Here is a 13,882-nt window from a genome sequence, read left to right on the forward strand (position 1 = left end):
CAAGAGGCTCTTGAGATCCTCTTCGCTTTCTGCCATTAGGGTGGTATCGTCTGCATATCGGAGGTTGTTGATAATTCTCCCAGCAATCTTAATTCCGACCTCTGATTCATCCAACCCGGCATTTCTCATGATGTACTCTGCATATAAGTTAAATAAGCAGGGTGACAATATGCAGCCTTGTCGTACTCCTTTCTCAATTTTGAACCAATCGGTTGTTCCATGTCTGGTTCTGACTGTTGCTTCTTGACCCTCGTACAGGTTTCTCAGGAGACAGGTAAGGTGGTCTGGTACTCCCATCACTTTTAGAATTTGCCACAGTTTGTTGTGATCCACACAATCAAAGGCTTCAGCGTAGTCAATGAAGCAGAAATAGACGTTTTTCTGGAATTCTCTTGCTTTCTCCATGATGCAGCGAATGTTGGCAATTTGATCTCTAGTTCCTCTGCCTCTTCTAAACCCAGCTTGTACTTCCGGTAGTTCTCGGTTCGCATACTGCTGAAGCCTAGCTTGTAGGATTTTGAGCATCACCTTGCTGGCATGTGAAATGAGCGCAATTGTGCGGTAGTTTGAACACTCTTTGGCGTTGCCCTTCTTTGGAATTGGAATGTAAACTGACCTTTTCCAGTCTTGTGGCCACTGTTGAGTGTTCCAGATTTGTTGGCATATTGAATGCAGCACTTTAACAGCATCATCTTTTAGGATTTTAAATAGCTCGGCTGGAATACTGTCATCTCCGCTAGCTTTGTTGTTACTAATGCTTCCTAAGGCCCACTTGACTTCACTCTCTAGGATGTCCGGCTCAAGTTCAGTGACCCCTGAGTGCTCATTGGAAGGACAGATAATGAAGCTGAAGCTCCAATATTTTGGCCACCTAATGCGAAGAGAAAACTCCCTGGAAAAGACCCTGATGCTGGGAAAGACTGAAGGCAAAAGGAGAAGGGGACGGCAGAGGATGAGATGGCTAGATAGCATCACGGATGCAATGAATATGAACTTGAGCACGCTCCAGGAGAGAGCGCAGGACAGGAAGGCCTGGCGTGCTATGGTCCATGGGGTCACGAAGAGTCGGACACGACTGAACGACTCAACAACAACAACAACAAAGTACTAGATTAGTTCTGGAGCCCGGTATTATCACCCACAGTTCTTCTGTGGAAGAGTCTATCCCTTTTAGGTGTCCTTGTCTGCTCGACACTCTGCCCTCCTCCAGCACACCCTTCCCTGTACTTCCTGTAGAGTTCATATCCAGAGATGACCGTATCCCACTGTTCTCTCCATTCCACCAGGTTTCCATAATGCCAACTATATCTAGGTTCTCCTTTAAAACCAGGCACTCCAACTCTCCCATTTTGGCTTGGACGCTTTTAGCATTCACATGGAAACACTTATACACGGTGTCCCTCCCCAGATGTTTCTGGTGTGTGCATCTTTTTCTATGGCACTTAGGCCTCTTTTATTGGCTATTATGTTTCATCATATGTTTATGGTCTATTTCCTCCCCTTCTCCATTTGGGCAATCGAAAACATTTTCATTTTCATCCCCTAGGGATGACTTAACCTGAACCAGATGCTTCCCAGCTTCTGCTGGCTTTCCCCCAGGGTTTAGAATTGGCAGGGTCACACTTCCTCTGTCCTTTTCCTGGTGCAGTGCCTCCATCACCATGGGCAAAACTATTTTTTTTACCAAATACATACCTGAAGCTAGTTTAAACAAATAAAACAATGTTCTCCAGGAGTGTCTAGAGCTGCCTGCCACCATGTGCTCGAGCACCGTTCCCAAAGGAAGGGATATTAGTAACTGGCTGGTAGTTAAGAGTATTGCTAGCTCCTAAAGAATGTATTATCAGGAACACAAGAACATAAGAGGGGCATCGTTGGATCTGAAGAAAGCGCCATGTCGTCCAGCATCACGTTTCCCATAGTGGTCAACCAGACATGTTTGGAAAGCCCACAAGAAGGGCATGATGGCAATAGTTGTTCCTCATTGTTGCTACTTGCTCCCCAGCTACTGGTATTCGGTGGCGTCTGGTTTCATGATTTTATTTATTTATTTGTTTTATTTTTATCCTGCTCCTCAGCCAAAAAAGGCTCCAAGAGCAGCTTACAATCAATGAACAAAGAAGACAGTCCCTGCCCGCAGGCTTACAACCTAAAAAAAGACATGACACACAAGGAAAAGGCAATGGAGAGGGGAGAAAAAAGAATTGTCGGCAGGGCTGGTGGGATGGCCCTGTTCCCCCCTCTCATCTCCTAAAGGAGGGGCAGTCCAGCTGGAGCAGGCCCTGATGCTCTCCTTCGCCTGCTCCCTCGCTCTTCTTCCCCAGAGGGCCATGGATGTCAGTTAGCCCTGTGGGGCGGGGGGGGACCCCAACTGGAGCAAGCCCTGATGTTCCCTTTGCCTGCTCCCGTGCTCTTTCTTCTTGTCTAATCCCCTTTTAAAGCAACTGAAGCTAGTGGCCATCGCCATGTTTTGTCGCAGCACGTTCTGCTCACTAATTAATTGTGTTGTGTGAAGAAGTCATTTCTTTTCTCTGTCCTGAATCTCCCGCTAATCAATTTCAACGGGTGACCCTGAGTTCTAGTATAATGAGACAAAACTTTCTCTAGCAACTCTCTCCATATCATGCATAATTTTATAAACCTCTGTTATGTCCCCCTTGCTTGCCTTTGTTCTGATTTTAAAGGCCCTAAACACGATCACCTTTTCTCGTGCCAGATGCTGGCCAGTTTGGCTGAGCTTGCTGACCTCTACGTCGCTCTTCCCTGATGGGGTTCATCATGAGCACCTGGGCCCCCATCGAGCCCTTCTGGCATGCCTGTACGGGGGTTCTTCACTCTCACATTCCTTCATGTGTTGTGTGCTGTTTCTTTTTTTCTTGATCGGGGGTGGGGGTGGGGACATGGCGGAAGCTGTGCCATCGAGGCTGGGAAGAGATTGGAGGAAGAGGAGGAGTGAGAGCATGGGTTGCAGAGATGCAAGTCGGTACAGCTTCCTGTGCTGGACAGAGACGCAGAAGTCAGTTTGCTCGAGCTGCTCCCGTGGTCCATTTGTGATCTGGGATGAGAGTTTGAAGCCACTTTAATAGTTACCAACAACTTTACCATTCAATATATGAGACTTTCACAGAGCCATATTCCTTCCTATACAATGTGCTGACTCTTCAGGCCTAAGTCTGACTAAGTCGTATTCGGTGCTGTGGTGCTGTCCGGGTGTCACAACACGGTGATGCTCCCATGCTGATCCTGTACATTGCAGGCTTCTGGATGACCTTGTGACAGGATTTTTACCAAACCAGAAATCTCAGTTGATCAAGCTGAGGTTCCTGGGACCTTACAAGGGCAGAGTTGGAAAGAGCACACCACAGTTACAGATGTCAAGCTTTATTACCAAGACAGCAGATGGGATGGGAAGGGAAATGCAGTAGCAACAGTTAGTAACAGTTAACTACCCATTCATACTTACAAACACTCTACCTCTACTGGGCAGGCAAAGATGTAACCTAAGGAAGGACCGGGAGTTCTAAGTGCGCACTTCGTCCAGGATCCGCTGTATCTCCAGCTTGCTTCTGGGTCCTCAGAGTTTTTACACTTCCCAGGAGAACAGGAGTTTCCTTTGGGCCTCACACTCAATCTCTTGGAAGGTGCCAGTCTTCACCCTTAGCCAGAGCCAGTTCCCAAGGGCTCTTACTTTGAAAGCTGCATGGGGAAGGCTGCGTCTTGCTATCGCAGCAGCACCTTTGCACCCTTTTCCCAGAGCCTCCTTCACATCTCCTATCCTTTATTAGTATGTTTTCCTGACTGGATTGAAGTTTTCACACACATCTCCCTCCCAATCCTTCCCTGTAAGGAGAGAAACCATGCATACAAACACTCTCATGTCTCTGAACATTACAGAAGGATGTTAGACCAAGTAATTAAAGCAGGATACAGTTTAGCATTCCAACAGCAATAAGACAGTGTCAAAATCAATAAGACAGTGTCTCTGGGGCTCAGACGAGTTCATTCAGAGGACTCGGAGTGAGCTCGTCTGGAGGGAACGCTTATGTGTTTAGGACCCCTTCCCTGGTAAGGGCCAGTCACACCTCCACAAATTTTGCTTGTAGTAGTTAAAATAAATAGTGGGTAATATAGAATGTGTCATTATTCTGTCTTATTAAGTTATTAATTTGATAGGGAAAATATTGAATTGTGAGTATTATAAGATTTCTGAACAGAACAACCACATTTCTAGGGTCAGAATTGCATGTTTCCTTCTCATAGATCCTGTATTGATGTTGTACATACTTGTGAAAGTCAACTGAGAAAAAGATGAAAGTTTAGCAATTTTAGATTAAATGCTTTGCCCATATTCAGTGTAATGAAATAGTAGCCAATGGTATGTAATTAGTCCTAAAATGAAGCACTTCAAATCAGCATGGAAATTTTTTTGAGAAATACTTTTCTAAATCTGTTTTCCAAAGCAAGTTAAGTTGTGTGTCTCGTCCCCCCACCCCCAAACATTCTGCAGGAAGTATCTGAAATGATTTTAGCAAATGTTTCCTGAATGTACATACCAAACCGTTTCCCAAAATATTTTACATATACTATTCCCTTAATTTCTCCCTACAGATTTAAGTTTTTTTAAGTCTATTGGTAGAACATCCTCCTTTTAGAGATCAAGCCCAGAGAAGACATCTTGGGAAAGCTGTTATGGCTCAGGCAAAACAATTTTATAAACTATTTTGGTAACTTATTCTGGCCTTTCTTCAAATTGTTTGCAGTAGCTACTTGCATGATTAGAAAAAATATTTTTCTAATCATGGATTGTGCAAATTTTCTTACCACAGAAGTAGATGCTGCAAATCTCCCATATGACCCCACACCATATGTTGCAATGCTTGCAAGAGTTGGCAGTGGTAATGTCTGATCTGGCTATCCGAGAGCCAAATTACAGGAGTAACCATATTTATTTATCCATATGACTGTGCTGTTCACAAATAAAGCGGGTGTGTGTGTCTGATCATTACAAAAAGGTATAAGAGGAGTTGAATCTTCCCCTTCTCATCTCCTCACACTCTTACTTCAGGCACTTTCCTCTCCAGCCTGGCTCACTTCTGGTATCCAAGCAAGGATGGGAAAAAGGGATCTGCAGCAATAGAGTACCTGGTGTACGTTGGGGAAAAGCTCCACTATGTGCTGTGAAAATTAGAACCTCCCCCCCCCCCATTTTATACATGAGAGGAGTGGGCATGTGTCTAACAAACATGGATTCCTTGATCAACTCTTGTTTGGCTTTGATAGATGGAAACATTAGCAAGATGAGTAGGGAGAGACTGAAATTTAGTTTCCTTCAGATACTGTTAAAACATGGGGACCACAGAACTGATTATTAATTCCTTCACGCACACATGAATACAGGCCCTGCTGCCCAATAATTCCTGTAATGTGCTCTATGTGTGGACTGCCCATGAAGACAGTTCAGAACCTTCAGTTGATTCAGAATGCAGTTGAGAAGGTCTTGATTGGGGTCAGAAGATTACAACACATTATTCTAATCCTTTACCAACTTCACTGATTACCAAATCGTTTCAAGGCTTAATTCAAAGTGCTTGCTTTGACCTTCAAAACCCTAAATGAGCTTGAGACCAAGGTATCTCTAGAGGTGTTCTCATTCAAACCTGCCTGAGACATCTGTGCCATTGTCTGAGGTGGGCAAAACAGAGAGGGCCTTCTGAGTTGTGGCACCCAGATTCCGGAATAGCCTCCTCAGGGAGATATTGTCACGGAGTAGTTCAGACATGCTGGTTCCCTATGCACGTGCAGTTGGGCTTCATATTTTCATTGACATCATCCTGACACCTTGACTGAAGAATGCATTTTGTTCCAGAAAAGGCAGCAGAGCCGTTGGTTTGGGAAACGGCTGGGGACAGGGAGGAGTGCCCTGGATGGCTGCAGCGGGGCCAGAGTAATTTCGTATGCACTTCCGTCACTGAATAAATTAAAGGGAGTTGCTCTCATGGAACTACAGAAGCATGCAAATGCTCACCTCTCACCCAAGTCACTGCCCAGCCAGCTAACCCATAAGGTTACCTGTAAATTGGCCAGTTCAGAGCCTTGGTGGGTAGCATGGTCCCAGCCTGAAGAGTTCCCAGCCATCACACAGGTTAGCAATTTTAGATACCACCAGACACCATTTTTGATCCCCTCTTGTTTTGCATACCAATAGCTGCAGCTGTTTTAGCATACAGCTGGCCTGTCTTAACTCAGTCAAGTAACTGGGAACATCCCTGAGGTTGTCTTTTATTCCCCAAACTTTTATTCCCTTTGTTCTGCCCCATCCCCAGTACAGCCTCAGAACCATTGAGTCCCGTGTACTCTTTGTTCTGAAGCCCGTAACAGCTTTGAGTCTGGGTTCATTCTTTTTTACTTAGACGTCACATTTGTCTAAAACCCAGAGGGCCTTCTCAGTGGCCTGTCCCAGGCTTTGGAACTCCCTGCTGAGGAAGGCTGGGATGACTCCCTCTCTGTTATCCTTCTACTAGCAAGCAAAGATGTTTTTATTCAGGTAGGCTTTGGGCATATAAACTGGTCTCAGGCTGAAGGGATTTTTTTTAGTCGGCTGATCCTGCTTATTTCTTTGATTGTTGTGTTTTTAATTTACTTGCTTTTATGTTATGTTTGAATTAAGATTTTGTTTTCATTTGTTTTTTATTGCTAGCTGCCTTGAGTGCGTGAAATAAATAAAGAAATCTAACCTGGGGTTCACTTGGTATCAAAGATAATTCCTCACGATCCTTTCCTAACACTGTTCCCTGCTCCAGTCTTGCGCCTAATTCGACATTACTTCCATGCGGTCTCTGTGCATCACACGCATAGGGCTGCTGCACTTGTGCCATGGCTTGGCTGGAACATCCTAGAGCTGAAGGGCATTTTGGCAGAAGCCCCACCTCCACCCATCCCACATACCCCTGGGTGCAGCGCCTTCCCCAGTTCCTCTTTGACTGGCAAGCAGATGCATTGTGAGAAACATTCTCTAAGTCTCCTGTGGAGATTGGGAGACTGAGCTGTTCTGTTTTCTTTGTTTTTATTCTTCTTGTATTTCTTCCTTTAGTGTTGATGATTATTTTCTTTCTTTGGGACTTGGTTATACCTGGGCCTTACCGCCTTGCAGGCACCCTTCAAAAAACACACTCGCTATGGGAGTAAGCAACCCGCTCTGATGGTCTGTTTTCTGTGCCTCGGAGAGGGTTATCACACAGACTTTTACCGCCACTGCCTTGCCTTTACCAAGAAGGCACGCTGCAACTAGACTTTCCACCTAAAGGTGCTTTTGTGGGAACAGGCATTGTCCACGGTGGCCCCTAATGTCGCCACCCATACTGCCCCTGAGCTTTCACTCTGCTCTTCCCCAGCTCTGTCTATTGTCACCTTTCCCTCTGTGCAAAGGGAACTAATAATTTCCCCTTCAGCTGCAACAATGCATTGCGCATAGAGACAACTGTTAAGAGAGCAGAGGATCCTGCAGAGGATCGGTTGTCATTAGGGCTAACTACATCTTTGAATTTGTGACTGCTGGTTGGCCGCTGGGAGATCTACTTGTAAGGAGCACAGACTCACACGAAAGTACAAATTAATTTCCCTTGGATTCATTTGGAGTGAATGGCCACAGCAGGTGGGGGGATGTGTTGTGCAAGGCACTTCCATGGCTCGTAGCACTACCGCCGTTAGGGCCCAGTTTGCACCAGGCACCAGGTTTCTTGAAGTGATATTGCACGTGACCCAGTGGCTGTAGCAGTGGCATCTGGCTCTGCCAGCCAAAGCAGTAACTGCACTCCATCACTAAATTGATCTCCGGATGATCTCTGCTAACGGGGGCCAGCACTGCCTGATAGATTACACTGAAAATCATAGTCTTGTGTCCCGCTTCTTTGCTGTGCTTCAGTATTCGCAATATGAAGGAGTGTGGTTCCAAGAATCTAGTATTTCCTACCTTTCCGTCTACACACGCTGGCCCGCAGGTGTCTTGTCTGGTAAAACTAGAGACAGCGCTCCCGGAGTAGGGAGGGGAAGTGCTAAGCATTAATGTATTTCCCCTTAGTTTCGGACTCATTTTTAAATTTGTATTAATAGTTTTGACTTCCATTCTGTATCAGTACATATATGTGTTTCTGTATTAAAACCAAAAATAAAACCTGCACATAAGTTCTTACGCTACTGTTCTTTCCATTAGGAGTGGTGTGTGTGCATGTATATGGAGAGCAGGGGGGAGGGACCCTCAGTCCTACAAGTAGTGCTCTGTGTGTGGGTAGTAACAGGAGCTGCGCTATTAGCTGCTTGTGCAATTAAATCCACTAGCGCACAAACAAAAGGCAAAACTACACTAGAACAACAATCTTACACTAACATCATTTTGGTTTTTTCTTAAAGCTTGGGGCATACAGAAGATTGCAGTGTATTAGTATAATTCATGTAAGCAGCAATTGCCATTCACTGCTGTTTTCACTGAAGGGAGACCAGTTGTCCAACTTTTTCTAATTAGGTGAACAAGAAGAAAAAAGCTAGTTTTACCAGCTCTCATTTTTACTGGTTCCAGTGTTCAACCATAGCAACAGGATCATCTTCTTTTACAGCATCAAAGGCTGCTTGATATGTTGGATAACGAGCACAGAATGTTAGAAGGAAAAGCAGAAGAATCCTTGTTGCAGAAATCACAAGAATATAAGGTACCTTGTGTATGAGCTTTGCTCTCTTAGACCATTGATAGCTCAGTGTCATTGAGCTGCAGTGAGTTACTCTGTTTGCTAAGAACAAAGAAAATTTTTCTAGTGTTTATTGGGGTGGAGCAGTCTTTTCTTTAGGGAAGATGCCTCCTTTGCAGCAGACAAAACAAACTGCAGCATACAAATTGGCCAAGGTTTTTATCTGAGCCCCCAGATCAGTCCCACTAAGGAAGAAGCTGCATTTTAGCAGTTCTGTTGTTGGAGCTAGCATTTTATACTTATATTCATTTTAAGTGCCTCCCCCCTTTCCTTAATTTCTTCCCTTCAGTACGTTCTCAGGAACTAGCCAGGGAGTGAAAGCCTCACATGAGGCCAGATTTTTCCACTCAAGCCTTCTCCCCTTCTCAACGTTGACTGTGTTCCTCACCTCCTTTGGGACTAGGAATTCTGCCCTGCAGCAACAACAAACCAACAGCCATTCATCTCCTGCATCCCTCCTTAGAGCGGATGGGTTTATTTAGTAGTGATGCCTCCTGTTAGAAAGGCAATTAGCAGAGAAAAACAAAAGGCAGAACAGAATGAATGTTTACCAGTCCCACATCCATACAAGCTACCTTGTAATAATAAAAGGAGACCATACTCTTCTTTGGTGAAGAAAAGGTAAAATGGTTCTACTCACAATGTTCTTGCATATAAAATGCAGGTGCAGCATAGAGTTTCAAAAAGGGTTTGTTCAGCCTATTTTGTGTTCCATGACACAGGGAGGAGCGAGAGAGCAAACACACATGCTCCCAGCAATGGTGGAAGTCGGGGGGGGGGGGAGCAAAAGGAAGAAATTGCAGGAAACCACATCGTAGGTTATAGAGATGGTCAAAATTCCCATGATTTAACTAACTGTAACACTGCCCCCTTCCAATAACTTGGAGATGAGGTTGCAATATTCCCGACAAGAGCTGAGGTCCATTATGGGGTCTGGCAGTATAGAATTCAATAACAGGATCCATGTTTCCTGAGGCTAGTGTATTTCTTCTAGGGTGGCCTTTCCCGATGCTGACTTACCATGGGATTTTGCTGAACCTGATTTCATTGTGTAGGTTCACCACTGTTTGCAAAGGTGCTCTCTCAGTGTTGGCCTAGTACAAGTGTGAGGATCCTAGATTTATTCATTTATTTTATTTATTCGTTCGTTCGTTCAACTTTTAAACCACATAACAACCCACATTCTTTGGGCGGTTTACAGTACATTAAAACAGAAAATATAAAGAATAAAACAGTGAATAAAACCAGCATGTGATAAAGCCAAGATAAGGCCGGAAGCAAAGAGTAGAACAGTACAGCACATAACACCAAAATAAAACCAGCAGCAAAATGGAAGTTCGGTGGTCTAAAAGCACTAGAACGGCTCTTAAAATGCCTGGGGGGAAAAGTCTTCCTCTGGCATTGAAAAGAGCACAGCCTAGATGCCAGGTGAGCCTTTCCGGGGAGGGCATTCCAATGTGAGCTCCATCATAAAAAATAATACAAAAGGAAGCATAAGTCCAGGTACTGCTCTACTGTAATCATAGGCGAAAATGACAAACACAGCAGCAAAAGGCATGCAATATTGTCAAAAGGTTGTTGCGTAGAATTTCCAGAAAGGATTTAATTCAATTAGGGCGCACTCCTATGCGTGGTTAGACAGAAAAAGTCCTACAGCCCCAGAATTCCCCAGCCAGCATGTCTGGCTCGGGAATGCTGGGGGTTGTAGGACTTTTTCCTGAGGATTTTTTTTCCTTAAGGATTGTGCCCTTAGTTATGGCTGTTCATAATTTTGTTGTACGCAGGTGTGTGTGTGGTGGTGGTGTTTTTTTAATCATACTTACAAAAGAAAGGTCCCACTATTTTAGGGTAAGGGGTTTAAGAATAACACACTGTGCTTTGGAATATATTTAACATGCTTTAATATGTTTTACTATATATTGTATTTGCAGGAAATGCTGGAAAGATGTATGGAACAGGAAAGAGAGAAAAGTAAGGATGCTTTGGCAGCTGCTGCAAAGGTACTTTAGCTTACAGAAGGAGTTGCTGAAATAGCTTTTCGAACTGGTTCTTACAGCAGTATCATGTATTGTAGGGATGTACGAAAGTCACTTACCTTTTAACGAAATGTGATTCGAGGTGGGGGGGAGGCGCTCCATCCCTCCCCCCGAAATTCTGGCCGGGGGGGGGAGGCGCTCCATCCCTCCCCCCCGAAATTCTGGCCAGGGGGGGAGGCGCTCCGTCCCTCCCCCCCCGAATCCTGGCCGGCCGGGTCCGCAAATGGCAGCGGCCATAGCCGCCGCCGTTTGCGTCCCTGCAGTCAGCCGTGATAGGCTACGTAAATCTTTACGTAGCCTATCACGGCTGAGTAAAACAAAAACAAAAAAACCCCATGCATACGCAAACAGCAGCGCCCATGGGCGCTGCCATTTGCGTTCCTTATTTTGGCACGTCTAGTCTACGTAAACATTTACGTAGACTACGGCGAAAAAAAGGGGAACGCAAATAGCGTAGATGATACAACGCGCGTTGTTGTTGTTGTTGTTTTACTCAGCCATGATAGGCTACGTAAACATTTACGTAGCCTATCACGGTATTTTTTTAAAAATCTAGCCATGATAGGCTACGTAAATCTTTACGTAGCCTATCACGTTTTGTTTTGTTTTGTTTTACTGGAAATGGCGGCGGCGGCAGCCGGTCAGAAGACCGGCTGCCGCAGCCACCGCCGAACCGCCGCCGAACCGCAGCCGCCAGGAAGATTCGCCAAAGGTAAGTCCCGTCCCGGGGGGGGGGGGGGCGGGGGGGCAGACCGTTTCACCATCAATTTCGCCACCAATCTCGCCACCCAAGATTCGTGGCAAAATTCTCTGACATCCCTAGTGTATTGTTGCTTTTCATTTTGGGGATGAGAAAAAGGTGGTTCAAAATAAATATTTTTTAAACAGTACAATCCTGTCAAGGGCTCCTTGGAGAGCTCTCTCAGTCTCATCCAGTAGCCAAGTCCAGACACAGACAAAGGGATTCTTTTCAAAGCTTTATTCTTCTTTTACAACTTAACAACTCTACAGGTAGCAACTAGATCTGAGCAGCAGCATCCCTATGCCCTAAGTTGGAACAGTTGGTCCCCGTTTGAAAGGGAATTACTGGCAGACCCCTGAACTTAAGGACTAGGGAGTGTCCCTCCCCTTTTCCCTTGGATCCTCTGGGCTCAGCCGTTGTTTGAGCGCCAACCGGGCACTACGCCTCCTTTCCGCGCCCTCCATCTGGCGCCGCTCTCTGTGTCTGCGCCGCGCGTCCACCAAGACTGCTTCCCGCGCTTGATCACTCCCTGGACTGCTTTCTAATCTAGGAATGCTGGTGGGAGGAATCTCCGTCAGCTGCGGGCCTTGGGAAAGTGGAGCGCACTCCTCTCCCAGGAGCGACTGCTCTTCCTCAGAATCAGAACTACTCTGGGATTCTATGGGCTCATTGTCCACCCTGACAAATCCTATACGTGCCTATTCAGAAGTAAGTCCCGTTGAATTCAGTGGGGGTTACTCTCAGGTACGTATGTATAGGATTGCAGGCTAAGTATATCTGGAAAGTACTGGAATGTGTAATAATGAATGAAAGATTTATTCATTTATTGTACTGGCAACAAGAAATGGATCATTCTGCCCAATGCTCAGTGGTAATCTAACATCATCTTATGCCAAACTATAGGAGTGGTTTTAATATGAATAGTTGCGCTAGTCTGTTGCAACAACAGCCAAAAAGAGTCTTGTGGCACCTTAAAAGCCAGTAGATTTATTGTGGCATAAATGTTCATAGTTCAGAGCTCACTTAATCAGATTAAAGAAGTATTCTCAGTTGGCGAGGAGGTGTCTATATATCTGTGTGTGTATACTTAAAAGGGTAGACATTAAGAGTGGCAGCACAATTTTAAACACTTTAGACTGAACAGATCTCAATGTCACATGATACTGATGCCATTAAGAAGAGAATCAGTTGTTACATTTGGCAAAAGCCTCTCCCAGAGAGAGAGAGAGAGAGAGAGAGTGAAGGAGAAGCAATAATGCTGATAAATCCTAGTTAAGCACTGGAACATCTCTTGAATTTGGGCTTAATTGGGACCATGGATTTCTTGCCCTCTACATATGTTAAGTTAGCATAGTGTACCTAGAAATTTTGTATGATCAACTATTGCCATTTTGAATTAATCATGTGATACTGCGATGCTGGGGGAAGGGTTGTTGTTGTTGTTCAGTCGTTGGTTGTTGTTGTTGTTCAGTCGTTAAGTCGTGTCTGACTCTTCGTGACCCCATGGGCCATAGCACGCCAGGCCTTCCTGTTCTCTGCTCTCTCCCGGAGTGTGCTCAGATTCATTGCATCAGTGATGCTATCTAGCCATCTCATCCTCTGCCATCCCCTTCTCCTTCTGCCTTCAATCTTTCCCAGCATCAGTGACTTTTCCAGTAACTTTTCTCTTCGCATTAGGTGGCCAAAATAATTGAGCTTCAGCTTCAGTATCTGTCCTTCCAATGAGCACTCAGGGTTGATTTCCTTTAGGATGGACTGATTTGACCTCCTTGCAGTCCAGGGGACTCGTAAGAGTCTTCTCCAGCACCACAGTTCGAAAGCATCAATTCTTCGGCGCTCAGCCTTCCTTATAGTCCAGCTCTCACAGCCATATGTTACTACTGGGAAAACCATAGCTTTGATTAGACAGACCTTTGTCGGCAAGGTGATGTCTCTGCTTCTTACTATGCTGTCAAGGTTTGCCATAGCTTTCCTCCCAAGGAGCAAGCGTCTTCTTGGCTACAATTTCCTGGCTACAGTCACCGTCTGTGGTGATCTTGGAGCCCAAGAAAGTAAAATCTGTCACTGCTTCCATTTCTTCCCCTTCTATATGCCAGGAAGTGATGGGGCCAGATGCCACGATCTTCGTTTTTTTAAAGTTGAGTTTCAAACCAGCTTTTGCACTCTCCACTTTCACCCTCAACAAGAGGCTCTTGAGATCCTCTTCGCTTTCTGCCATTAGGGTGGTATCGTCTGCATATCTGAGGTTGTTGATAATTCTCCAGGAAATCTTAATTCTGACCTGTAATTCATCCAACCCGGCGTTTCTCATGATGTACTCTGCATATAAGTTAAATAAGCAGGGCGACAACATGCAGCCTTGCCAT

General features: G+C 45.1%; 1 protein-coding gene across 2 annotated transcripts in view; it reads left to right on the plus strand.

Annotated features, from left to right (window-relative positions):
• Positions 1-13,882, plus strand: part of CCDC91 (coiled-coil domain containing 91) — a 201,864-nt gene that overhangs the window by 132,871 nt on the left and 55,111 nt on the right. For both annotated transcript variants that reach the window (XM_084811385.1, XM_084811386.1), the window contains 2 exons: positions 8,610-8,702; positions 10,670-10,738. In XM_084811385.1, the coding sequence (XP_084667511.1) occupies positions 8,610-8,702; positions 10,670-10,738 (162 nt within the window). The remainder of the gene's footprint in view (positions 1-8,609; positions 8,703-10,669; positions 10,739-13,882) is intronic.

Source organism: Heloderma suspectum, chromosome 7, assembly GCF_057233095.1.
Source record: "Heloderma suspectum isolate Gila_16-S chromosome 7, 16-S_ref, whole genome shotgun sequence".
In the NCBI taxonomy this organism is placed as follows: Eukaryota; Metazoa; Chordata; class Lepidosauria; order Squamata; family Helodermatidae; genus Heloderma; species Heloderma suspectum.